This window comes from Marmota monax, unplaced genomic scaffold, assembly GCF_021218885.2.
Source record: "Marmota monax isolate L192 unplaced genomic scaffold, Marmota_monax_Labrador192_F-V1.1 WCK01_AAM20220418_F8-fsc00007, whole genome shotgun sequence".
NCBI classification, from domain to species: Eukaryota; Metazoa; Chordata; class Mammalia; order Rodentia; family Sciuridae; genus Marmota; species Marmota monax.
In genome coordinates, this window is record NW_026692781.1 from 23,353,744 (window position 1) to 23,378,789 (window position 25,046).

Consider the following 25,046-nt stretch of genomic DNA (forward strand, 5'->3'; position numbering starts at 1 on the left):
GAATTCTATGGACCAAAAAAAAAAAAAAAAGGTGATTTGACTCAAATCCATAACAGCTGATATCCAGAGCTCCAGTTTGGCTATTCTTACATCTGCGACAATGATTAACCAGGATGCTTTTTTCAATATTTATTTTATTATTTGCCTTTCCCCACATCATAAAGTTCTATTTTATTTTTGAGCTCATACAGACCTAGGTTAATGTTTTTCTGATCAGTTTTATTTTTTGACTGTGGAGTTTTTAAACATTGCAATGGAGATTTCACCTAGGTAAAGCTACAAGGCCTTTACTATTGTCTTATGTGTTGTATGTTATGTGTGCACACTTCTGTTTTGTGTTGTATGTCTGTATGTGCGTATGTCCATATATCATATATGAGGAGCGCTCATGAATAAATGGATCCGAATTTTTTTTTTATTCACGTGATTTTAATAGTTTAATTTAGATTGGGTAAACAGCTGTTGAAAATTGTTTTAATATGTGAACAAATAAGGAGGTTAACAGATGTTTGTTTACTTTCACCTTTCCTTTTCATTATATTTAATAATTCTGTTCAGGATAATGTAAATTGTTCAAAAAATTGTTTTCTTAGTGCCTGTTGGAATGTTACATAATTTTTTTCTTAGCATCATTGCCAGAATTCCTATCTTCATCCCAGTGCCGGTGAAGACAAAGATAAAACCAAACTACAGCTTCTTCGATAGTTATCACAACAAACTGTATAAACTGATGCATCAATGAATAATAACTCAACAAGTAATGCTCAATCAAGGAGTCAATTTACTTTGGGAGGAAATGGACATATTGACAAATTCCTCTGCTTTGAACTGCTTGCAGAACTTGCCTGGACTATGTATTACTTGTATGCATTGTGAACTATCTGTTGGTGCAGCGAATTGTGGTAGTGCTGGAGTATTTTTGCTGATGGTGTCACCGGTGGTACAATTTTTCAAAGGAGCCCTCAACTGGCTTAGTGTCATGGCATTTTTGCATCCTCCTCCCTTCTACTAGTGATGGTCTAAAATTTGGGGGCCAACAGAGGTGAGGCAAAGAACCTCACCCCCCCACTGGCACCAAGGCCAAATTTGGGGGCCAACAGAGGTGAGGCAAAGAACCTCACCCCCCCACTGGTGCAAAGGCCTATCCACAAGTATGGCTGTATGCTGGACCGGTAGTCAGTGACGGGTATGATCCAATTGCAGTGGTACCAACCTAAGACAGGAGGCTGACGCCTAGAGGTCAGTTCATCCGATGATGGGTAAGGACCATATGTTGAATTGGACTACCTAACAGGCACGGTCCCTAAGCCACATTGCTTGTTGTTTAATTAAACAGAAGGAGGGAGATGCTGAGAGCCATGGCCGAGTCTGTATGGCCCCTGGCATTTTGCCAACAGTATTGATTGACAGGCGAGGCATTACTATCCGCCTCTGCTGCTACTTTTGAGTTCTCGCACTATATTTTGGAGTTCTCATGGGGATTTCCGGGGATTCCCCGAGAGTTCCCATTGGTTGGGGAAGTGCAGGAGGAGGGATTTCCGGGAGAGATATTTCCGGCTGGGGGTTCCTGGACGAGCCCCGCGTGGATTTCGGGAGAATTCCCCAGGAGCGTGTGTGAGGTTTTTTCTTGCAGTTCAAAAATAAAGTTTGTTCCTGCTTCAGTGTCTCGTGATTTGTGCCCAGCCAGACAGCGGCGTTTCTCACCCACCATTTGGTGTCAAATAGTCAATTTGCTAACAACAGTGAACTTCTGTGAGGCCCCAAGCACGAGCATAAGCAAGAACACGACAAAGGTTCTGTTATACTCCACAATTACACACTTGGGATGGCATGACGCACCCACCAACTCTAAACCACCTGTGATGGGTATAGCCATTTTACTGAACAGTCATCTGAACTGCTTAAAGATCTTTAAAAAGAAGAAACAGAGGAGGGGAGATAGGACAGGAAAGGAAGGAAAGAAGGCAAGGAGAGAAAAACCTGTACATTGCTTTATGGGAATTAAAATTGTGATCATTACTATAAAACACAAAAGTAAAAGAAAACAACATAAATACACCAAAAATATCACGAGTAACACTTTTAATTGTTTAGCTTCTCACAGTACTCACATAACAGAAACTGACAAATCCATAATTTCCTCTAAAAGTGAACATGAGGAACAATATCCTGAAGATTATTGTTTTTTTTTTTTCTCTTTTGTTAATAGTTTTTTATTGTGATGGTTACACAGGCTTGTTGGCCCACTTGGAGCTGCTTCTTTCCAGTGAAGCCTCTCTCCAACCTGGCTCAGGAAGGGCCCAGCAGCTGTCCACCTGAGACGTGCCCTGGCAGCCCCAGCAGATGTTCATGATTCATACACACATTTCTGTACTATAAAAACTGCCTCTTGGGAGGTGAACTAAGTGAGCACAAGAATTGATACATCTGATATGTTTGTAATACATCATCAATAAAATATAATTATAAAAAAATAAGATTAAATTAACAAAAAATATTTTTATCCCTTATTAATACTTATAAAATAGTTATCATAAAACAGAATGGATGATATGTTTTTTAGTTTTTAAAAAATCAAAGTCTATATAAAGGCATAAGTTGAATCTAGTTTTCTTTTTCTTTCTTTCTTTCTTTTTTTTTTAAAGAGACAGTTCTTTATATTTTAAGATGTCTGGCAAAAACAGACCTGTAAACACTGACATACTGCCTCACAGAGGAAATATCATTTGAAAATTGATCTAGAAAATTCCAAATAATAGGTACATTCTTACTTGATAATTTAGAAAAGCTTTACTAAAGTTACAGTAACAAAATTCTCTGTCTCTTCCCTGTTACCCTTTTCCTGATAATCTCATCACAGTAAAAATGGCCAAAGTTTGATTTTAAGAGAATCAACTTAACAACATCTTAACCCATAAATTATTTTGCTGTGTTCAAATCTCAAACTTGTTTTGGCATCATTCCGCTAGGGTTAAGGCTTAGTTAGTTGCTCATTTCACTCTGGAGTTTAACATCATGAATCAAGAAACAAACATTTGCTCTCTGTAAAAAATATTACAAATCTGTTTGTACAAAATTATTACAAATGTATACAGCTGAACAATTTTTAAAAATGAATCTCAAATTTCACAAAAGGTTTTCTTCAATTTCAACATACAAAAAATACAGAAAGTAATTCTAATTTCTAATCCACACATATATCTAAATCTTATCAAAACTTCAAATGTTTATCTTTATCACAGTTATTAAATAGGTACATTATTTAAAAATAAAAAAAAGATGTCAACATTGTGAGAACTAGGCTGTAGGGAGATAGCCCCTGAGTTTGTGTCTGAAGAAGTCTTCTACCTTAGCTAGGACATACTGGGGCTGGAGCTCTACCAGCACTGCCTCAAATAGCTTTGTGGTCTTGGATGAGTTATATAACCTCCTCAAACCTCAATTCTACCATTATTAGCATTTTACAAATATGTGTTCTAAGGAATATTAATCTCATAAAAAAGGGTTCTGTGATCAAATTAAGGCAGAAACTGCTACACAATTTCTCCTTGTTTAGGAGATTTACAATGTGCATTAGTATCATTAAAGGCCCTGGAGAAGCCCTACAATATACTTGCCTAACTTTGTATCAATCTTAGTTAACCTCAGAATCCTTTCACTGACTAAAACACTTGTTGCTATCCTGTGGATCACACTTTAGAAAGCACAGGCCCAGTATATCTCAGGTCTCTTCCATCACTGGTATTGATGGAATGCAGGAAGAGTAATAGTCTTTTGGCCCAGGTTGAGGGGAGTAAGGATTTAGTGCCTTGGTTTTGACAAGTCACCTGTTCATACTTACTGGTCCCTTGAAGAACAACATGATTCCCTTGTTCCTAATGAAAGACTTCAAGGTAAGTGGCAATGAACTGTCACAGAATCTTGCTGGCTACCTACAGTACAATAAGTAGCAGAACTTACTAGGAAAACAAGTTCCCTTAAATATAGGTTAGTCTTCCTTTCCAGCATGGCTTTTCTCCACAACACATGCTTTTTCCACTGTTCCTTAAAACCCTTTTGCCCAACTTTAACTGCATCCTTGCCCTTTACTCACTTCCTTGCCAGAATGAAGTCAACTTGCAGGTAGACTGTCAGTCTGTAGGTTAAAGAGCTGCTCTTCCAAGAAAGCACCGCCAAGGCCATACTCTTCTTCATGCAGACGGATTTCTTCAGGTGACAGGTGGCTTGCTCCAAGAACAAACTCTGCAAATCTAGTAAGTGTTTAATGTTGTAAATAAAGTTAGTGGTATAACAAACAGAAAGGTTTATTTCTAAGAAAACATGCACCCTTGTCTCTTATCCCTTTAATTAAATTTGACTCTGCGTCACTAGAGGATGACATTTACACTCTTGGTATAAACAGGGAGATGGCTTATGCAATCCTCCTAGAGACAGCTATCCAGGGAAACAGTGGAGAAGTAGACAGACTTATGAGCACCCAGGGCAGCCAAATGCAACCAACCACTCCTGTTGCTAATTCCTTCTATTCTTCTTCTTATTATTATTTTTGTACTTCTGGGGATCGAACCTGGGGCCTTATGCACCCTGGTCAGGTGTTCTATGACTGAGCTATATCCCCGGCCCTTTTTCCTATTTTTTGTAAGTTTAAATTTATTATTAATTATTTTAATATCAATAACTCTCATCAAATCAATATTTATTCAGACAATAACAGCTCTATTGCGAAGTCATAGTACTGAGGAAAGAGAACTGCTATCGACTTCATCATCTGTGATCCAGGGAAGTAGTCTGTTTCTAAACTAAAGTGCCTCTCTCAAAAACGGCTTTTTTTTTTTTTTAAACCAGAGATTGAACCAAGGGCAAGGGCACTTAATCACTGAGTCAAATCTCCAGCCCTTTTTATATTTTATTTGGAGACAAGGTCTCACTAAGTTGCTGAGTCTGGCTTTAAACTTGCCTTCTGCCTCAGTCTCCCAAGCTGCTGACAACCTTATAATTTTAAAATAATTTGAACCAAGCTGTGGCCAGATCAGCTGAGCAGAGCTTACTTTTTAGGAGCCTGGAGTCTGGAGATGGCTAGCCAGGATGGGAAGTCAGGCCGGCGACAGGCTCTGCGCAGTTCCTCCAGGGCGCTGGTTGTTTCAGCATCAGCTTGTTCCCTATATTCCTCTTCAGTAAGACACTTAACCACTGGCTGTCCTGGTGTAAACCACGGCTTCATTTTCCTAAAACATGTGGCATTTGGTTGCTAGATTCCTGCCCAAGTCAATTCTCAGGATTTAGAAAACTATACATCTTAGGAATAGTAATCCCTCTTAAGGCCCTGTAGACTATGCTCTCCACTGTCCTTAATGATTGAGGTATAGAGAAAATGTGGTTTGGGCCTGATGTTTGCTTTTTTGCTTCCTGAACTATCCAATAATGTCCTAAGGCCCTTCAGAAGCAATTTCTGACACAGAATGTTAATTGTCCTTTTCTTCCTTGGTGAATTCTACTCACACAATCAGACAATTACAAGTCTGACTTATTTATGCTTGGCCTGCTGATTTTCTTGCACACTGACAGAAGCCAGCCTTTGAGATGTCCTTTTAAGGAGACCCAATGGTCTCCTTAGTCTTTAGACCAAGAAGCTGCATTTGTGGGTTATCACTTCCACCTAGTGGTGGTAATTCTCACTAAACCTAGAGAAAGCAAATATCGCACAAAGGTCTTTTATGTACAATAATTTATATTAGTTCTTTCACAACATGCCAAGAGGCTCATGACTGGAATTTTCTTTTTCCAACCAGGAAAGTCCCAAATCTCATAAAATGTAGACATCTAAACACTTATGTATCTAATAATCTCATAAAAAGGACAATGATATTTATCAATTAGTTTTTAAAAATGTTTTGAAGTGCTTTTAAATTTAATTTAATCAGGGGTTTCCAAATCTAAATGAACATCAGAATTATCAGGAGGTTTTAAAAAACATATTTTCTTAAGGGTTGGGATCTCAAAAATCTTTTACCATTTAAAAATCATCTGATAGTGAATGAGCTGGATTGAGGAACCACTGACATTATTTCCTTCTCCTTTTCTGAAGCCCTGGCCTGGTTTCCCAAAGGAAAAACCTTGGACTCAGCCAGAAGACTGGGGCAGAGTCCTGGCTTTGAGGTTACTCACTGCATGAACCTGGGCAATTCCTTACCAGATCTGAGTCTATTTTGCTCATATAAAAATAATAAGAGCGGTAACATCTACCTCATGAAGTCATTACAGACTAAATGACTATTTTGGGTAGTAAAGAAGTTAACATAGTAAGTGGCCTATAGTAGTATTCAATAAAGATAATCAAAAGAGTAGTTATCATTTATCATTAAACTATATGGAAACAACTCTAGAAACTAGAAAGTACTATTAAAAAATCAGGGTATTATTTCTGGTTTATTTAACCTGTAAATATCCCCTAATTTTTCATATAATAATTTACTAGGAGAATTTAAAGTTGAGAGTCTGTTGTACATTTTTATCATTATTGAACACACAGTAAGTGTATAAAAGAAGCATTGTGCAGGGACACACTTTGCTCTTGGCAGGTGGGTGGACAGTTACAGGGAAGGAGGAAGGAATTTCATCCTGGGTTCCTTAGGCCACAAGCCCGGCAAAGGGCCAGGGATCTGGAAGCTGTAGAGTGATAGAGGGACCTCTGGTCATCCCAGACACTATCTACCTTGGGCAGATGGGCAGAGAGAGTCACTCAGTGTCAACCCCTCCACTGGCACTGCTGCCTTTTGGCCTCCACCACTCTGTGCAGGCAGCCTGTCCTGTCACTGGTGCATTTTAACCCTGTGACACTGCCACACATGCAGTCACCACATATATAAACTAAGTATCACCATAGAATCTCCTTCCTTGTGGCCAATTTGGTAAACATCTATTAACTTCCTCTTCCAGTCCAGTCTCACTTCCTACTCCTTGTCCTCATCAGTGCCTACCTAGCCACTGTGATACCTGAGGACGGGTTTCCTACCACAGAGTCCTCCCCTTTTATCCACCCTCTGTCCCAGAAGACACATGGGCCACATCCCACTAACACATGAGTACATTCTGGTTTGTTGGAGAGATATATATATATATATATATATATATATATATATATTTTAATATTTATTTTTTTGTTATAGGTGGACACAATATCTTTATTTTATTTTCATGTGGTGCTGAGGATCGAACCCAGTGCCTCACACATGCTAGGCAGTGCTCTACCTCTGAGCCACAACCCCAGCCCTGTTGAATATATTTTTAATTAGATTAACTGCCAATATTTAAAAATCCTAAGAAGTCACATTTAAATCCCAAACAACACTTCTAGTATTTCTAGAAGTGTTCTATTATTTCTAGAATATCTTCAATGTAGAATCCATATTTTCACAAGGCAACAATCAGCTCAAGCTGAGTGGTAACTGTGTACCCTTTTTGATAAGGGTACACTGCAGAATTTCCCACCATCTTCAGGGTTACCCTACTGCCTCACCTCTGTCTGGCACAGTATCTCCCTAGCCTCAACCATTTGAACTTATAATTCCTGGTTAGGCAACAGAGATTAACTAAGCCGCATATCAGTAAACCCTTCCACAATGTACAGAACCAGACTAGATTCCTTGGCATGGCTTGCTGATGCCCCTTAATCTGGCCCTTGCCCACCTCACTAACTACCCTGATAGCTACTGCCTCATGATGACACCAAATGGGGCTTTCTCTATGTCAGGAAAGCCCTGCACATTTATTCACTGAGCTATTTTGGCTCATTATTTAAGATTCAGTTCAGTGATATTTCCTGCAGGAAAGCATTCCTGAACTTTCTTTATATCCATTAGTCCTTGGGCAAGCTCTATTTTGTCACTTAAAAGGCAAAGAGACATACATCTATACAGGGACCATCGCCATCTGTGCACCTGACATGAAAACAGATCTCAGACTCTATGACTGAAGACAGACATAACAAAAGCTTTGACAACAGAATTTGCCATGTCTTTCCTTCTGTACTTTGAAAAGCCTTAAGCCTTAACTTAAAACCTAAAAAAGTCCTTAATGCAATCAACTGAATAACACCTTTCAATTATTTACAATTAATTTCTTTTTCCTAACTCTTATCTCACAAGCACAAATAATACATTAAAGCAGTCTTTGGCTTTAATGAAAAGAAATGCAGAATAAAAGAAGAAATCTTTAGTAACCCAGAGCCCAAGTAATTTTGCCAATGATTTTAGTAAATTTCAAGTGAGCTCTAATTACTTTGTAAGTGGTGGTGCACCTCTGAAAGATTAATGAAGACAAGAAATGGATATGGGATGAGATGATTAGAGTTCTCTATCCTTCTCCTCTCTCAAAGTGTTATCTCCAGAGTAAATGTAGTTAATTATGAAATAAAATCACATGTTATAAAAACAAATCCCCCCAAACAACAAAACCAGAACTCAAAATGTCAAATTTATGGGAAAAAAAAAAGATTACACACCACTTCACATAACTGAATGCTTTCAGTGGGTAGTGCAGACTCCCAGAGGACATAAGGAGGATCATGACTACATAAGCAAATTGAGGCACGGCCACACCAGCATAGATTAGAACCAGGGAGAGAAGCCGTAGGGTCCACATGAGAAGACTTCTGCTCTTGTCATCAACAAGGGGTCCATGTTTGTAGCAGGCAGCAAAACTGAAAAATCCAACTACCAAAACATAGCCTGGAAAAGCAGAGGAAGGTATAATAATGTAAATCTGAATTTGAAATATTATGTAAAAATATTGGCAAAGCCTTGACTTAAAAGTAAAATCTGTGAGATTTTAATTTTAATTTTATTTTTTCCATTGAAGGTTGGGGCAGGGCGGGGGTGGAGTATACAGCTAGTTATTAGCCTTTTTTTTTTTTTGCAATGCTGAACCCATGGCCTCATACACGCTAGGCAAGCATGCTACCACTGAGTTAAATCCCCAGCCCTTAGGTTGACTTTTAAAATAATACAGGATGTATGGTCATTATAATAGTGATATATTAAGCATGTTTTATTTTAGCCCAATGTTATAGATGGGTAAATGTTATCATGGTTGCTTTGGTCAGAAATAAGTTACAGTAGAATTCAGACTGCTATAAACCCTATTTTTAATCTTCAAGTCACAAAAGGAAAATGTAATTTTTTGGTGAAGGGATCAGATGATCACCCGCCTAATCTAGTGCATCACTGCCTATGTGTAACTATATAATACTATGTTTCCAGTTATGATCCAATGTGAAGTGCATATTGCCTCTTAAATATCCCACCAAAAGCATTTAATTTGTATGTAACCAAACATTCACATCTAACTTCTAGTTTACAGGAAATATGGGAGAAAGAGATACAAGTTAAATTATGCCTCACAGGGGCTGGGGATGTGGCTCAAGCGGTAGTGCGCTCGCCTGGTATGCGTGCGGCCCGGGTTCGATCCTCAGCACCACATACAAACAAAGATGTTATGTCCGCCGAAAACTAAAAAATAAATATTAAAAAAAAAAATTATGCCTCACAGGAGTCATTAGATAAATCCAGAAAGTGGACATTCTATTGAACAACTAGCTTGCTGTCTTCAGCACACCACTGTGATGAAAACAGGAATTGCTATGAATTGTAAGAGATTTACAAACATAACTGATACAAACTGTGGTTCTGGACTATATCCTGGTTTATACAAACGAGCCATCAAGGTGACTGGGCAATTTTAACATGGCCTGAGTAATAGATGACTTTTTGTAATTATTAAATTTTTTTAAAAACCCATAGTAGGACTAAGGGTATAGCTCAGTTTTAGCCTGCATAAGGCCCTGGGTTCAATCCCCAGCAACTCACCCCAAAATGCCCTTTGTTTTTAGGATGAATAGAAAAGAATTTAGAGGAGCCTACCATGTTATCTGTAATTTACTTTTAAAAATATCTTATTATGTTAACAAAGAAAATGAGATAAAAACATAAAAATTTCAAGTAAAACAAAATATTAATTGCTTTTTTCTTAGGGGTGGTAAACATGTGAGAAATTTGATGCTAAGGGTTCTCCTACTGTCCATTATTTCCTAATAAAAACAAACAAAACGGGGTTTTTTTTGTACAATGAATAAAGGAAATAAATGTTGTTTTTAGCTTTTGTTTCCAAAAAGTCAATTTTTTATTAGTCATTTATATTAAGGATTTCTCACCTTTCACATTTCTCACCTTTCACATTAAGAAAAAGCATACACAGTCAAAAGGGACACTTTGTGTGTGTGTCTGTGTGTGTGTGTGTGCGTGTGTGTGTGTGCACGCATTTTTTTTTAATTTGTACTTTTTAGTTACTTTTTTTTACTCTTTTGATCATTAGCATAGAAAATTAAGAAAGATTATAGGAAAAACTGTTTAAAATGGGATCCAAATGAATTTCAATTACCAACTATGGGAATAAAATAAATAAAATATTATTTTTAATGGTACCTCCTTTAGTTCAAAATGAAAATTCAGATGCTGGAAAGAAACATACGTCAAAAGAAGGCTTCTAGTAATTACAGATTCACCAGTAAGAGAAAGTGCTGTTTTTAATTCTTACATACCAAACATATATGTTCTGTTTTCATACCACAGCCACTTGAGATCTTCCATCAGTTGGCACACAACATAAACTGAAGCAAACCAACAACCAACCATTAGAGCCCCAAAGGTGCTATACTGTGTGTGGAAGAAAATAATAACACATTTTTTGGTTCATTCATTCTTGTAAAAATAGAAGAAAACAAACGCTTTGTATTACAACTACATCAAACTGAGCTAAAACCAATCTCAAGATTCTCTCTAGAGTCTTGCTACTCAATATGGTCCACAAAACAGCGTCATTGGCATGACATGGGAGTTTATGGGAAATTTAGGCTCTCAGACTGCTGAAACTGAATCTGCAATTTAACAAGGTCCCCAAGTGGTTTTGCACATAAAATTGGAGAAACACTATTAAAAAGAACAAATTTATCTCAAAATACTGCTGTTGTTGCAAACTTTAACCAGAGTAATAGCAACATTACCATCATGGATTACTATTTACTTATCCTCAACTAAGTTCAGGGAAGTATGCTTTTGAAGGTGTGCTGTAGAAATAATAATAAAGAATAAATCCCCAGATACAGCAATGCTATTAACAAGGCCCCCAAGATTCAGCATCATGAGAGTCCTAAGTTTGGCCAAGATAAAATTTTCTCTCAATATAGAATCACAGAATCAGTCTCCTATCACTCAGAAAGCCAACCAACCAACCACATACATACTACCTAGGGAAAAAAAAGGTCTCAAAAGACATATTGCCATAACCTAATACTTAGGTAAATCTATATAAAGTAATAAATAAAATGAACTCTCCAGAAATATTATATTTTAAAGTCAGGTAATATAGTGAAGAAACATTGTTTGAATTAGGAACTGTCAATAACATAAATAAATTGATTAGTATTTTACACCTATCAGACTACAGTTTCCATTTTTTATTTATTGACACATATCATGCCTACCTTTGGAATGTATCTTTTCACCAACAGTAGTATAAAGACTAAAGTCATTACAACACCCAGCATAGTCCCCGAAGAGTAATAGAAAACAGGGCTTCTGTCAAGGCAAGCAGATAAAAGTCAGTTTAAATGTCAAGAGCACTTTCAGTATGAAAAAAACCATGTTCAACATGACAACAGTAGCCATGAAGAATACTAAGAAAGACAAACTCAGAGGGCAACTCTAATTAAATCCTGTTCTTACAGTCTTGCAATTTATAGTAAATAGCTTGAAATCAATCTTCCAATTTATAGTATATAACTTTCCATTAACTCAAAACAGGATGTCTGAGTTATCTTATGTATTCAGAATGTGATCTGACAACAGTAATTGAGCATCTGCCGGGTAGCAGGCACTTATCTGAGAGTTTTACATGTATTTATAGTTATCTATGTCTAAGTTTTATAGAGGAGGAAAGGCATCAGGAAATTAGAAGACCTTCCCAAATATACACTAACTGGAGGATTCAGGATTGCAGCCCAGCTCCGTGGAGTCCAAGCTTTACTCTTCCTGCTCTATACGAGTTGTCTGGTTTATAAAGCTGGTAGATGACATTAAGCATATTTAATTGAACCAAGGATAAGCTCAAAAATGAACAATGTTAAGAATGCTTGAAAATGCTGGATATTAACTAGCATGAGAAACTTAAAAAGTGCAATATTGGAAAGAGATTGATTTTTTCACAAATGAAATTGCAAGAAATGAAAATGTCAGAATAACATGCTTATTCAAGAGTCAGATATTTGTTATATTCAACTTTATATATCTGAGCCACAAATCTAGGAGGCAGCTCTAATGAAATAGAGTGAGGCACTTGGCATCAGAAAACCTGAGTATGAATCTGGGCCGTGATAAGAACCAGTTGTATGATGATGGATGTTGTTTTTCTCATTGATAAAATGAGAATATACAGAGTTCACATAGTTGTTATGAAAATCTAATAAAATATGTTAACACATAAAATAATGCATACAAAAGCACTTTGTACTTTACACATACCATGCTATACAAATAACTGTTGCTGTCTTTAAAGATCTTTCAAACACTATGTTCAGACCTACTGTTTGCAAAACCTAAAGCAAGAACAAAAATGCACAATGGTGTAAAAATATTTACAATAGGGTCGAAAGTGACCTATAACCCATTTAAGTCACAAAGTCAAGAATGTAAAAATGAATACTCACTGACTCAAGGTCTTTGCATAAAAGAAAAGGAAAATGCCTGCCACAAATACAAGGAAAAGTTTGAAATCCACAACTGAAATAAAAAAAGACAAACACACAAAAAACATTTTGTGTCAATATACTGTTGGTAAAAGAAGAGACATGTCACTTAAACTGAATCCAGAAAGTCAAATGTAACTAACAAACTTACTCTTTCGATTCACTCTTATTGTATAAATAAATATTTCCCTGACAGGATTCACAGAGAAGCACTTGGTTTCCTCGTATGGACTGATGATTATAGTTATTTCATTAGACTCTTTTGGTGCCCAAAACTTATGAATAACACATTTGATAAAAGTCAGAATGGTTTCTGGATACTGGCAATTACGCATTTCTGTGATATATACAATACTGAGCAGGCCCGGACTGGTAATTTTCACCTATAAAACAAAGCAAAGAAATTCATAAATACAGAAGTAAAAATTTCTCATAAGCTTCCTAAAAACATTAGCAGAGGAGTAAGGAGAATCCAACATTTGTTGAAGGAAGAACACACAGATGCACATGGTCATGTACTGAGCCCAGAATCCAAATGGTGGATCCTACACATCTGCATTTAATCCAAACACACATTGGCATTTTTGAAAGTGGATATTTCTTCCTCTCTTCTAGCAAGTCTTTGTGATTAAGAGACACATAAGGGACCTTAAAGGCTCCTGGAACCCTATTTTATGTATACTGTTGTCCTCCACCCTACCTCAACTAATCACTTTTATAGTCACATCCTGGTTCTGTCTGTATCAAACTGTAGCCCCTCCATGTGCTACATTTCATGCTTCTTTTAATGCCCTGACTACAATACAGACCTGAACATCTTTCTCCTGATCCTTACGCCTTGGATGTACTCAAGTCCCTTCTTACCAGCAAAATTCCATGCATAAGCCATTCCCTTCCATGTATCCTTAACTCCTTTGTATCCCTCTTGATTTATCATACTCACCTGGAAAATCTAACTCTGCATCTATTCCACTCTTGCATTTGTGTCACAAAATATGCTATGGAAAGGCACAGTGGTCTTGCTTTGAATACATGACAGTGAACTTGAAGTAGGACCTAAAAGCTACAGTCATTCATACCACACATCCCTCTGCATTCACATCACCCTACTCAATTTTCCAACACTTCTTCCCCATACTCATTCTCAGATGATGATCCTTCCTACTTCACTAAAAATGGAAGAAATCAGCAGTGAATGTCAATCAGCTCCTATTCCCCTATCCATCCATCTGTCAGCATCTGTGGGCACATGCTCTGTTTCTCACAAGTTGGGAGAAAATTTCTGTCAGAGGAAATTAATACACTCCCTTAACGGCAAGCCCCTGACTTGTGCACCAGATCCTATCTATCCTTTCCCTACTCAAGTACACCTCACGAGCACTTCTTCCCTCTTTACTAGGTCATTTCTATGAACATGCCACATTCTGCTATTTTTTCCATTTAAAGCAGAAAAACAAATTCCTATGGACTCCACTTTTCCCTTTAGGAATCCATTATTTTGCCTCTCACTTCAATAAAATTCCTTTAAAAAGTTGCTTATGCCTGCAGTCTCCAGTTCTTCTCTTCCCATTCTCTCTTTAACCCACATCAACCGGCTTTCACCCTAACAGGTTGTCCTGATTACATCACTAGTGCCCTCATATGTCTCAACTGCTTAACAATTGACTTGTAGCCCTCTTATTGGACCCACCATTGGCACTTGGTGCTGCTTATCATTCCCTCTCCCTGTTTTACTTTCTTAGGGCTTTCAAGACACTTCCTTTTTCACTTATTGTTCCTTCTTTCCCCTCTGCTAGCTCCCTTCTTCTTTCTGACCTCCTAATATAAGACTGGCCCAGGCTCATCTCTTGGTTCTTGCTACAGTCTGGATATGGCTTGAGTGTATTTACTAGAGTTCACGTATTGGGGGCTGGGCCCCTAGTGTGGCAGTGCTGAGAAATGGTGGAACCTTTAAGGGATAGGGTCTAATAGGAGCTCAGTGAGAGAGAAGCTTTGTATGGGGTTAAGCTAGATGTCTTGTGGGACCCCTGAGTTCTCTCCAGAGCAAGTTTTTATAAGAACAAACCTAACCCCTGAATCACTCACATGAGTTCTGATATCTCCATGTTTTATATTTCATAGTTTTAAGTAGACCGATAGATAGAAACAGATTTATGTGCAGGGATATAGGTGTGGATGCATACACAGGATAGTGATATTCTAGTAGTAATGGACACACCTAGTGCTGAATGCACCCTGGAAAAAATTATGATTGCAGGGTTGGGTCTAGGAAACTACAACATAAGCCTGAAACATTTTTGTTTGCTAGAAAATATGTAGAACTTGGGCTGGGTTGTAGCTCAGTGGTGGAGTACTTGCCTCCTGTGTGTGAGGCACTGGGTTTGATCCTAAGCATCCCATAAAAGTAAATTAATAAAATAAAGGTATTGTGTCCATCTACAATTAAAAATATTTTAAAAAGAAGAAGAAATATGTAGTACTCAAAGAGATGATAGGCACAAGTTAAAAAGATACTGAGATGGTTTGAAAGAGTACCATACTCACAAAATCTAGGACAATTTGAGTATCAAAAGAGGTAATGGATTATAGTCTATTGAATGAATTTGACACTTTATGAGAATACCTGGATATAAATAAATTAATAAATAGAAGGAGGAAAAACTCTTCCCTCGTAGAATGCCAATGAATGTAAAAAGAATAATGGAATCAGAAAATCATCTGATAAACATGATGATGATAGGCAAGCATCCCTAGAGGCTAGAAAGTTGATGAGGAACAGAATATATACACAGTCTCAAATTATCTCCTCGAAAAACTCGTTCATTAATAAAAGAAAAATAGTAATTTTAAAGTGGAAGGCCCTGGCAGATACCACCTTAAAAAAGTGATCAAAGTGTTGTATATATCTGTAGTATAAATCAATATCATGTGCCTCCTGATAATAATTTTCTAGTTATCCCCTCAGTCTAGAACACTCTTTCCTCAGATACCCTCTTGGTAACTCACTTCATTGAAATCTTTCTTAATGATACTTTCTCAATAAAACTATTCTGATGACTCCTTTTAATATCATAGCTTCAACACTGTATTCACTTGGATGGTATATTCACTAAGAGTGGTCTAGAAAGGGGCTGGAGAAGTAGGCAGAGGAGTTAACATACTCTTTCCACACCACTGCTCCTTGAGCCGCTCTATGTGATCTTCTAATCAGTTTCATCCTGACACTCAGCTACATGCCATACAAAATGTACTTTTTATTCTTACATTTTAATGCACTGTCCTTAAGACATGATTTAAAAGTAGACCCCTACCTGCACAGATGACCACAGAGATGTCCACTCCATTTGGGAATTCTGATTGTAGCAGTAACATTTTGACTCAGAAGTTTGAATAAAATCCATCTCTTTTAAAGCTTTACATCTTGGAACTAAGAGATTAAAAAAAATGTAATTTCTTAAATATTTAATTGCCCAGAATCTTTTTTTTAATTATTCAAAGAGAGATAGTAACAGTTTTAACATTCTGTGACTAATAAATTCTTCTATAAGGTAATTTTAGTCCTTTGGTCTTCATGACCTAGCAGGACACAGAAAATATCCTAGTCCAGTGTAAAGGCTCTTATGACATGGAAGGCACTACACAGGCATAGAGAGTAAGCATGTCTTCAGTCCTGAAGCAGAGGCCAGGAGTTAAGGGTGGCTTCCCAGAAAAAGTGAAATACAAATGGATGATTGGAGGCAACAAGACAGTCAGGGGTTGAGGGTGGCAAATATGTAGGAAATCATGGGAGTAGTTCAGTTGAGGGATATCTAACTGATACATTGGCATAGGAACAAGAATCCTGTGGAGGGATACATGGAAACATCTCAACATTTGCTGTTGGAGAGGCGAGCAGTGCTTACTTCACACAAAGAATGTGAATTCATCCTGAAAGCAGAGTACTGAAAGATTTTAGGAAATATCAGAGTCTCAGCAGGAAACTGCTGGCAATCAAAAGGACTTAAACAGTTCAGTAAGGGTTAGGTAATGTTAAGGCACCAATCATAAGGCACTGTGAAGTTTCCAGGCACCAACAACAGCAGGAAGCACCTGATACATCAAAGAAGAGCCCATGTTACTGGAGCTCTGAACTAAGTGAGGAGGGAGAAATAACAGATTCAACAGCTCTTAGGAAATGAAACCAACAGGCTTTAGAGGTTCATTGGGTGAAGAAGTAAGATAATATGAAGGTGTCTTGTGAATGGAAAGATAGTGAAGCCCTTTCTACAGAAAACAAATACTAGAAAAGAAGCAATGTTTGTGAGAGGAATGTGGGATGAGTTCAATTCTAGACACAATATGTACCCAGTTTTCACTGGTGGAATTAAGTGAAAATGGGCAGGTCCATAGCATAAGTGAAATTTGGCTGGAGACGGCTACAGATACAAAAATATGAGTATGCATGTACACAAATATATGTTGCATATCACATATAATAATCACACACTTATGATACTACATAACTATATGAGAGAGGGGGAGGGGGAGAGAGAGGAGGGGGAGAAACAAGTGCTGTAATTATAGAAGGTTAATGTGGTAAATGCTAAAATAAATAAATAAATAAAGTAATGGGGGTCATTCTTCTGTGACCACTGCTGTTTGGATGTGAAAATAAGTAAGTTCTTCTGAATCTAAGACAGAGTATCAAACCGGAAATATCTCCCAAATAGGAAACAGCTATAGGAAATACTCTTGGTTCCCCAGAGAAATGGGTCTGATATCCAATACCCACTCCTCTGAGGAAAGTATGGTCAGCTATTTCTACAGAAAAACCTAAAATGAAGCTAGAACAACCTGCTATTCCAAAGCTGGGGAAGGAGTGGTTAACCAGCAATAATTAGTCAACAATTATACCTATTTAGGGAATAATCTTGAATAAGTTCTGATAGTTTCCTGTTCTGGTTTGAAATATCCTTGGCATTAAAAATTGGACCATGAAGTTGGGGAAGACAGACTTGGGGAAAGGACCCTGAGAAGGTCCTGCCTCCTGAAACAGTAGCATGAATGTCAGAGTTCTTAGGAAGATACATGAAATGGTAAAATTGTATGAGGACCCACGATATTCCCCTGTGACAGTTATGTTCTTTCATTTTATTCTTAAATTTATGATGAAATGCATGGATCTTAAAATATATCAACCAATTCTGCAGTTTAAGAGCCTGAGATGTAAACTCAGGAATCCATGTTAAGAGCTAGGCTTTAAAACAGCACAAGAAGGAAGCTCGAGAAGCTCTCTGTTAAATACAGGAAAATAAAATAAAAATACATTCTTGTATGGTCTATCTGTGCACAAGAGCCCAAAGGACAATGCTAGAACACCCAGAGCAGCCTATGCTGAAACATTCTTGAGCATGTCTGAGATGCACCCATCTCCTGGCCAAGGGCAGTGGCAGAGGAAGAGCAGATTGGGGCAGGGAAGGGCTGACAGTTGGGTTTAGGCAGGAAGACAGCGCAAAACTGCAAGAACTTAAGCCCTCACCTGGTAAGCAGCAGAGGAGGGAGAGGGAGGTCTCTGGACTGGCCTTCCCCATCCCACATTCTGCCTCTGCACAGCATCCTATGGGGTCTTTTAGCCAGAACCAGGGTTAAATGGGGTAGCTAGAGTTAAGAACTTTGTATTGGGAATTGTCAAAAGATAAGAGAGGATCTACTGATGTTGGAAGGAGTATGTTCAGTGAGGGAAATGAAGGAACTGAGGTCTCAGGAGACCCGGAACATTATAGAAATATTCACTTCTAGCCAGTTATTTCAATATCACATGTACTCAATGCTAGGGGCACTTTTCTTAGGGATGCCTCCAGGACCCTCCCTATAACTCCTCTCTTAGTGAAGCCTACTACTTCAAGGGCTGAATCAATTCCCACAGAAGAGTTCCATTTTTTTAGAGGTCTGAGAAAATACTCATTGTGGGGCCTAAGCTTTGTAAATAAGTGCTACCTTAAAATGAAGTTTTTTGCATTTGATCCTAAGACTATCTTCTAAATCATTTGATCCCTGTAGCTCTTTAACAAAGAGCAACATAATGCTATTCAAATTTAATGCAATTGTTTGAATTTGGGAGTAAATGTTTCTGTTATCCATGTCACATTTTATCTTGCATTTGGATTACAGTAGCAGCCTCCTGCTTCCAGAAGTGCCCTACTATTTCCTCCACAAACTATTCTACAAACAGCATAAAGATCTTTTATCTCCTATTACATGATAACAAAATTTAACCTCCCTTCCAGGGACAAAAGTACCCCTATGACCTTCTCTCCTCAACCTTCCTCCCACTCAGCTGCTCCAGCCACATCAACCCACTGATCCTCCTCTAGGTGCTAGTTCACCCTGCTTCAGTTTTCATTTGCAACCAACCTTCTTTCTCTAGATATTGGCAGAGGTTGTACTTTCCAATAACTGGTGTATTTGTTCCAATATCACATTCTTAGGAAGGACCTCTCTGATCCACTGTCTAATCTTGCACACCCAAGCACTTTTACCTGCATTCTTCTGATTCTTCTTTATTGTTTTCATAATACAAATAGATTTACTGGCTCATATTGTCTTCCTGTGGACTTTGGGACAGCATGCATTTCATTACCATATTCCACAGCACTTAAATATTTAAAATATTTGTTGTGTGTGTGTGTGTGTGTGTGTGTGTGTGCGTGTTTAGCAATTTAAGAGGATAAGAGGATTATTTGAATGGGTATAGTCCAGCCACAGAAAGTCCAACCAATTTTGGTTAAGAGCTTGGCCAGTGCCAGTTAGCACTCCTGATGCAGCAGGACACCCTCTCCAGCCTTGTTGGAAGCCACAGGCTACACCTCCCTCTACCTACTTTATTACTGGTGTACCCTTAAGGAGAGGGTTGAGCCTATAACTCTTAATAGCCTCTGGTTAGGGAACATCTTCTTGCTCCTCACCAGATACTTGAGGGTAGAGGAAGCAAGAAGTGGCATTAATCTTGGCTTTGTTTTCTTCATACGCTGTCCATCTGTGTAAGGGACCTCCTGGTTAGAATAAAAGAACTTGCTCTGAATTTTCCTTCCACCTCCAGATTAAGAAATGTACATTATTTAAAAGTATGTTGCCTCCCCAGAAATTCTCAGGTAGCCTCTGGCCATAGAGATGAAGCTGATGTGGAATTCACACAATGCCCAAAAGAGTAGAGACAAAGTGTCAGTATTTCATGGTGTCCTTTGGCTGCCCTCCATTCTCATCATAGGTCTCCTGAGGTGAATTTACCTTAGTCAACCCACACAGAATGCCTAAACATCTAAGTGACCAGAAACTCAGCCACAAGAAGCTACAAACCTAGCCTGAAGTGAGTTCACCCATGTGAACCATAGGCATGGGCTAACCAGACAAAACATGAAATGGTGGCTGTGACAAGTTTACTTTCATAGCTGGTCCACTGCCTTCCTAGAGAGACCAGATTCTTCTACCTTAGATTGATTATAAAGGTCATATCTTTCTTAGGCTTCTCTTCCCTTCTGTAAACATCTTCTACAGAAATTTCATTGTTTGAGGATATGAAATAGAAAAAAATAGCCACTTTGATTTATTTGAACTCTATTACCAATTAAGCCCTGACACTGAACATTATGGTGCTACTGCAGGTGCCTTCATTAGTGCAGCCCTAACTTTTGCTGGTTTATTTTGCTAAAACAGAACCTCCTGAGAGCAAATATATACAGACAGATCATAAAAACAATCCCTTTATAATGAGATCCAGGAAAAGAAAAAGAATTTCTAGGAATTTAAATATAAAAATGTGATAATCATTTAATCAGAAGGGAACAATATGTGCCTCTGACAGCCACTGATTACACTTGAGATTAAAATACGTTCTCACCCTGGAGGGTGCTCCATTACCGCGATATTCACTTCCTCAAACCTGATACAGATCAGGAGAAAGATCTGGCAGCATGGGCCAACCCAGCTCTGCCACATCTTCCAAGCACTTGCGAAGGTCTGTTGAACCAACACTGAATGTCATCCTTCCTATGGCAAGGCTGGTCTCTACACCTTGGAATGAGCACCATCTTCCTTAACTCCCTGCAATTCTCAGCAGGTTCTCTAGGCATTAGTTATCTACATTAATACAGGATTCAAGTCAGGATTACCAGAACCAATCAGATAGATCCCTCAGTTCATTTTAAATACCACTCAATTTATAAACATCCAACGAATATAATTTTAGGACATTAGTGGTTCCCCTTCACCTGTGGTTTCACTTTCAAGTCTCAGTTACCTATGATCAACTATAATCCAAAAATATTAAATAGAAAATTCCAGAAATAATTCATAGGTTTTAAGTAACTTTTGTTATAATATAGTTATAATTTTTCTATTTTTCTTAGAAGCTATTGTTATTAATCTCCGTGCCTAATTCATAAATTAAACTTTATTGTTAATATTATGTATGAGGGAATATTATGTATGGGCACATATGGGTTTTAGTACTCTTTGCAGTTCCAGGCATCCACTGGGAGACTTGGAACAGTATATTCCCCCTCTGGATAGGGGGTACTATTATACATATCTGATATTAAAAAGGGACAGCTACATATACCCCATTTTTTAAAATATTTTTTTTATTTGTAGTTGGACACAATATCTTTCTTTTATTTATTTATTTTTATGTGGTGCTGAGGATCGAACCCAGTGCATCGCACGTGCTAGGCGAGCATTCTATATTCTATCTCTGAGCCACAGCCACAGTCCCAATATCCCCCATTGTAACAAGTTAAATTTCAAATTTCTCCTTAATATTTTTGTCCTTTATTAGTTTTTCTAAACAACTACATATATATTTAAGTTAAAGAGTTTGTCCATACATAATGGTAAAAATATTCATTTGAATCTTGAGAAAAAAACAAGGTGTACTTAAGCCTACTTACAGAATATTCTAAGAATAAAAAACACAAACACTTCTCAAATCTTAGCAGATCTTAACCGCCTTCCATATAAAAAATATTTCACCAATGTTTCTCCTAACTTAACCTTCCATGGTTCTCATATGGAAAAAAAAAAACAAAAAAAAAACCTATCCTCAAATGAAATTACAACAGAATAATAATATATATAAATGTGCTTGTTACATTATGCTGCCATTTTCTCCATTTTACCTGTAATTATTGGGAAGGGGGGGCGGCTGGCAAAGAAGGAGAGGGAGAAGAGCAGAAAAAACAAAAAGTAAAAAGTTCAAATGTGAGCTAGGGTGTAGCTCAGTTGATAGAGTGCTTGCCTAGCAAACCCAGAGGCACTGGGTTTGATCCTCAATCAATGTTTTTAAAAAAAGTGTGCATCTACTATATAAAAAAAAAAAAAAAGTTCAAATGCAAACAGTTGCAGATGTAGCTGGGGATTTTTTTGCTTAGCTTTTTATTTTTAAATTTTTTTAATTTTTAATTTTAATTTTTTAAAATTCACATTTTCAAAGGTATTAGTTGAAAAGGTAACTTCTCTATTCTATTAACCCATTTTGTTTTTCAAACTTGAAACTGAAAATAAGAGTTGATGATAACGTACATTCAGGTTTGGTTTTAACTGCCAGGTACAGATTTTCCTTTGCATGGATGAATGTGGAAGCTGTGAATATGAAGAGACTTACTGGTATAATCTAGGCCTGGGGAGCCATTTCTATGACCTGAACTTCATTTCAGGAAACCCATGGTTTCTTGTGACCTCACCCACTGGTTACAAATTACGGACGACTGTTAGCTTGAAGTTTTTTTTCTTCTCAGCCAGACAACTACCTACCTGTGCTTCCTGTGCCAACTGCCTCTTTCTTCCAAATGGGGTGACAGAAAGCTGGTTTTAGTCTGAATATTCTCCATTTCATAGATGGGTGTGTGTGTACAGACCAAATTTTACAACAGGAAGGAACCTTAAGTATCATCAAATACAAGCTTCTAGTGTTATAGATAGGCCCTACTTTACAGAAGAAAGTACAATAGTCCTCCCTTATCTGCAGTTTCACTTACTGAGGCGTCAGTTACCTGTAGTCAACTGTGATCTGAAATTATGAAATGGTATAAATGGAAAATTCCAGAAGTAAACAATTCATAAGTTCAGATAATTTTTATTACAGTATATTGCTATAATAATCTATTAGTTACTATTGTTATTCTCTTTCTGTGCTAATTGTATAACTTAAACCTTATCATAGGTATGTATATATAGAAAAAAAACACAGTACATAGGGTTCAGTACTGTTTCGGGTTTTAGTTATCCACTAGGGTTTTGGACCATATCCCCCATGAACAAGGGTGTTTACTAGGTTACCAACTATTTCGTCTTGAGGTTCCTCATAAAACCAAAGTCTTTTAGAAAAGCAATGGTTCTTTTTTTTTTTTTTTAAGTTGTAGATGGACATAATACCTTTATTTTATTTTTTTTTAATGTGGTGCTGAGGATCAACCCAGTGCGCCTCCTACATGCGAGACAAGTTCTCAACCACTGAACACCCTGGAGCAGCAGTGATTCTTAGACTTAGTCTAATGCAGCACAGGACAGTGGATGCTTCTTTATTCACATTGAAAGCCTATTTGCAAAGGCAAGCCTCACTAGATAGCAACAGAAGTAGCCAATTTTCTTAGTTGCAGATTAAAATTTAACCAACTCAGTGGGCATCCTGAAAGTTGAAGGTAGAATAGAAGCCTTGGTAATCCTTTATGTATGTTTTTGATTAGTAAAATTAAGAACCCTTACCACCAAGTATAACAACACAAGAACTTCAAAAACATTGGTTTCACTGAGGCAAATAAAAGTGAAGAAAATACTGAAACTATCCAGCACTAAAACAACTTCATTTTACTGTTGAGAAAACTGTATAAAGACTATGTGCCTGGATCAAGATTACACACCACAATTGTTGCATGAAATGTAATAACTCAATTAGAGCTCAAGGTTCTGGGTGTTGGTCTAGAGCTACTTCTAATTTTCTAGCTGCTGCCATAACAAGAAACTCTCCTCCTTAGACAGAAGTTTTATTTTTTTTTCATTTCCTAATCTATAAAATGAGTATATAAATGGTAACTACCCAAGGGGACTTCTATGGGTATTAAATATTAAATTTCTCTTTTGCAGTTTAAGCACTTTTAACACTACCTAGCACAAAGAGAACTGGTATATATAGTTCCCCAAGGTGTAACTCACTGAAAGATACCTACCTACCCTTAGACAGCTGTGAAAGATGCTAATAAATACATAAATAACCCTGATCTTGAGTGGTTGGAGTTCAGCTAAGAGAACATACTTGGCAGCCTCCCTTGCAATCAGGAATGGCCCCAACGCAATGAGCGGAAGTTGGTGGACAGTACATCCAGGAAATATTTTCAAGGATGTTAAATGAAACAAACATTGAGCTCAGGGCAAATTACTAGTTATAGAGACAGAATTCTAGTTTCTAACTTCTGTGCCAGAATCCTCAGAGCACTCCCGGGGTTGCCTATAACAACACTGCGTGATGCTGTCAGTTCTTTCTCCCATACGCCAGGCATACATTAAACACTGCCATCATCTTGCGGGTTGTCATCGTCCGTGACCCAGGGTCACAACAGTCAGGGTAGATGGATTTCGGCCCCATTCTAAAGCTGAAGCTCTTTTCTTCTCTAGTCTTTTGAGTTTTAAAGAAATGGCTATAAATATAACAAGATTTTAGACATAAACTGAAGTACTGTACAAAAAGCCCCGTATTGAAAATAAGGAGTCTAGGGCCAGCTGTGCCAGTGAGTAGCTGTGTGACCCTGGACAAAACATCTCTGAGTTTCGTTGCTTCTGTAAAATGAAAAACTGAGCCAGGCTTTGAACCGCGCGGCTGCTTCTATTCCTCAAATCACAAAATGTCCAAATGGCAGCAGAAAGGGTAGGGGAACCCAATAGGGCGGGAAGGCAGCCCCGCCCTAGTGTAGGCCGCGCCCAGGAGTGACCCGGAGGCCGAGGGAGGAGCGTCCACCCCGCCAGGCGAGAGCGCGCCCTTGAGCCGGAAGCGTGCGCCCGCCGCGTGTGCCCGCGGTTACCTGACAACGCCGCGTCCTCGGCGCCCGCGGGCAGCGTGGCTAGGGGCGGCAGCCACAGCAGCAGCCACCACCGCCCCGAAGGCGGCCTCATCCCGCCGCGGCCCCGGCTCCGCGCGGCCCTAGCCCTTAGGGGCCGGCTCCGCCCAAGGCGGCGGACATGGAGCGCGCCCCTTAGGAGCCCGAAGGGGCCAAGGAGTGGGCCG

The 25,046-nt window shown here is 38.2% G+C and overlaps 1 protein-coding gene across 1 annotated transcript; it reads right to left on the bottom strand.

Annotated features, from left to right (window-relative positions):
- Nucleotides 1-2,067: 2,067 nt before the first annotated feature.
- Nemp2 (nuclear envelope integral membrane protein 2) lies at nt 2,068-25,046 on the bottom strand. The gene is made up of 9 exons (XM_046447491.2): nt 24,844-25,046; nt 16,108-16,223; nt 12,948-13,179; nt 12,758-12,830; nt 11,537-11,630; nt 10,595-10,709; nt 8,501-8,726; nt 5,049-5,225; nt 2,068-4,250 (listed from the first exon to the last, which is right to left on the bottom strand). Exons 1-9 carry the CDS (start codon nt 24,932-24,934, stop codon nt 4,112-4,114), a joined length of 1,263 nt encoding a protein of 420 aa, XP_046303447.1. The 5' UTR covers nt 24,935-25,046; the 3' UTR covers nt 2,068-4,111.

Excerpts from the sequence above, each read along its gene's own strand:
- Nemp2 (XM_046447491.2), bottom strand. The coding sequence starts at position 24,934 with ATGAGGCCGCCTTCGGGGCGGTGGTGGCTGCTGCTGTGGCTGCCGCCC. Across the intron at positions 10,710-11,536 it reads TGAAAAGATACATTCCAAAG|TATAGCACCTTTGGGGCTCT; the intron begins GTAGGCATGATA and ends TTCCACACACAG. Across the intron at positions 8,727-10,594 it reads AAACAGAACATATATGTTTG|GCTATGTTTTGGTAGTTGGA; the intron begins GTATGTAAGAAT and ends CTGCTTTTCCAG.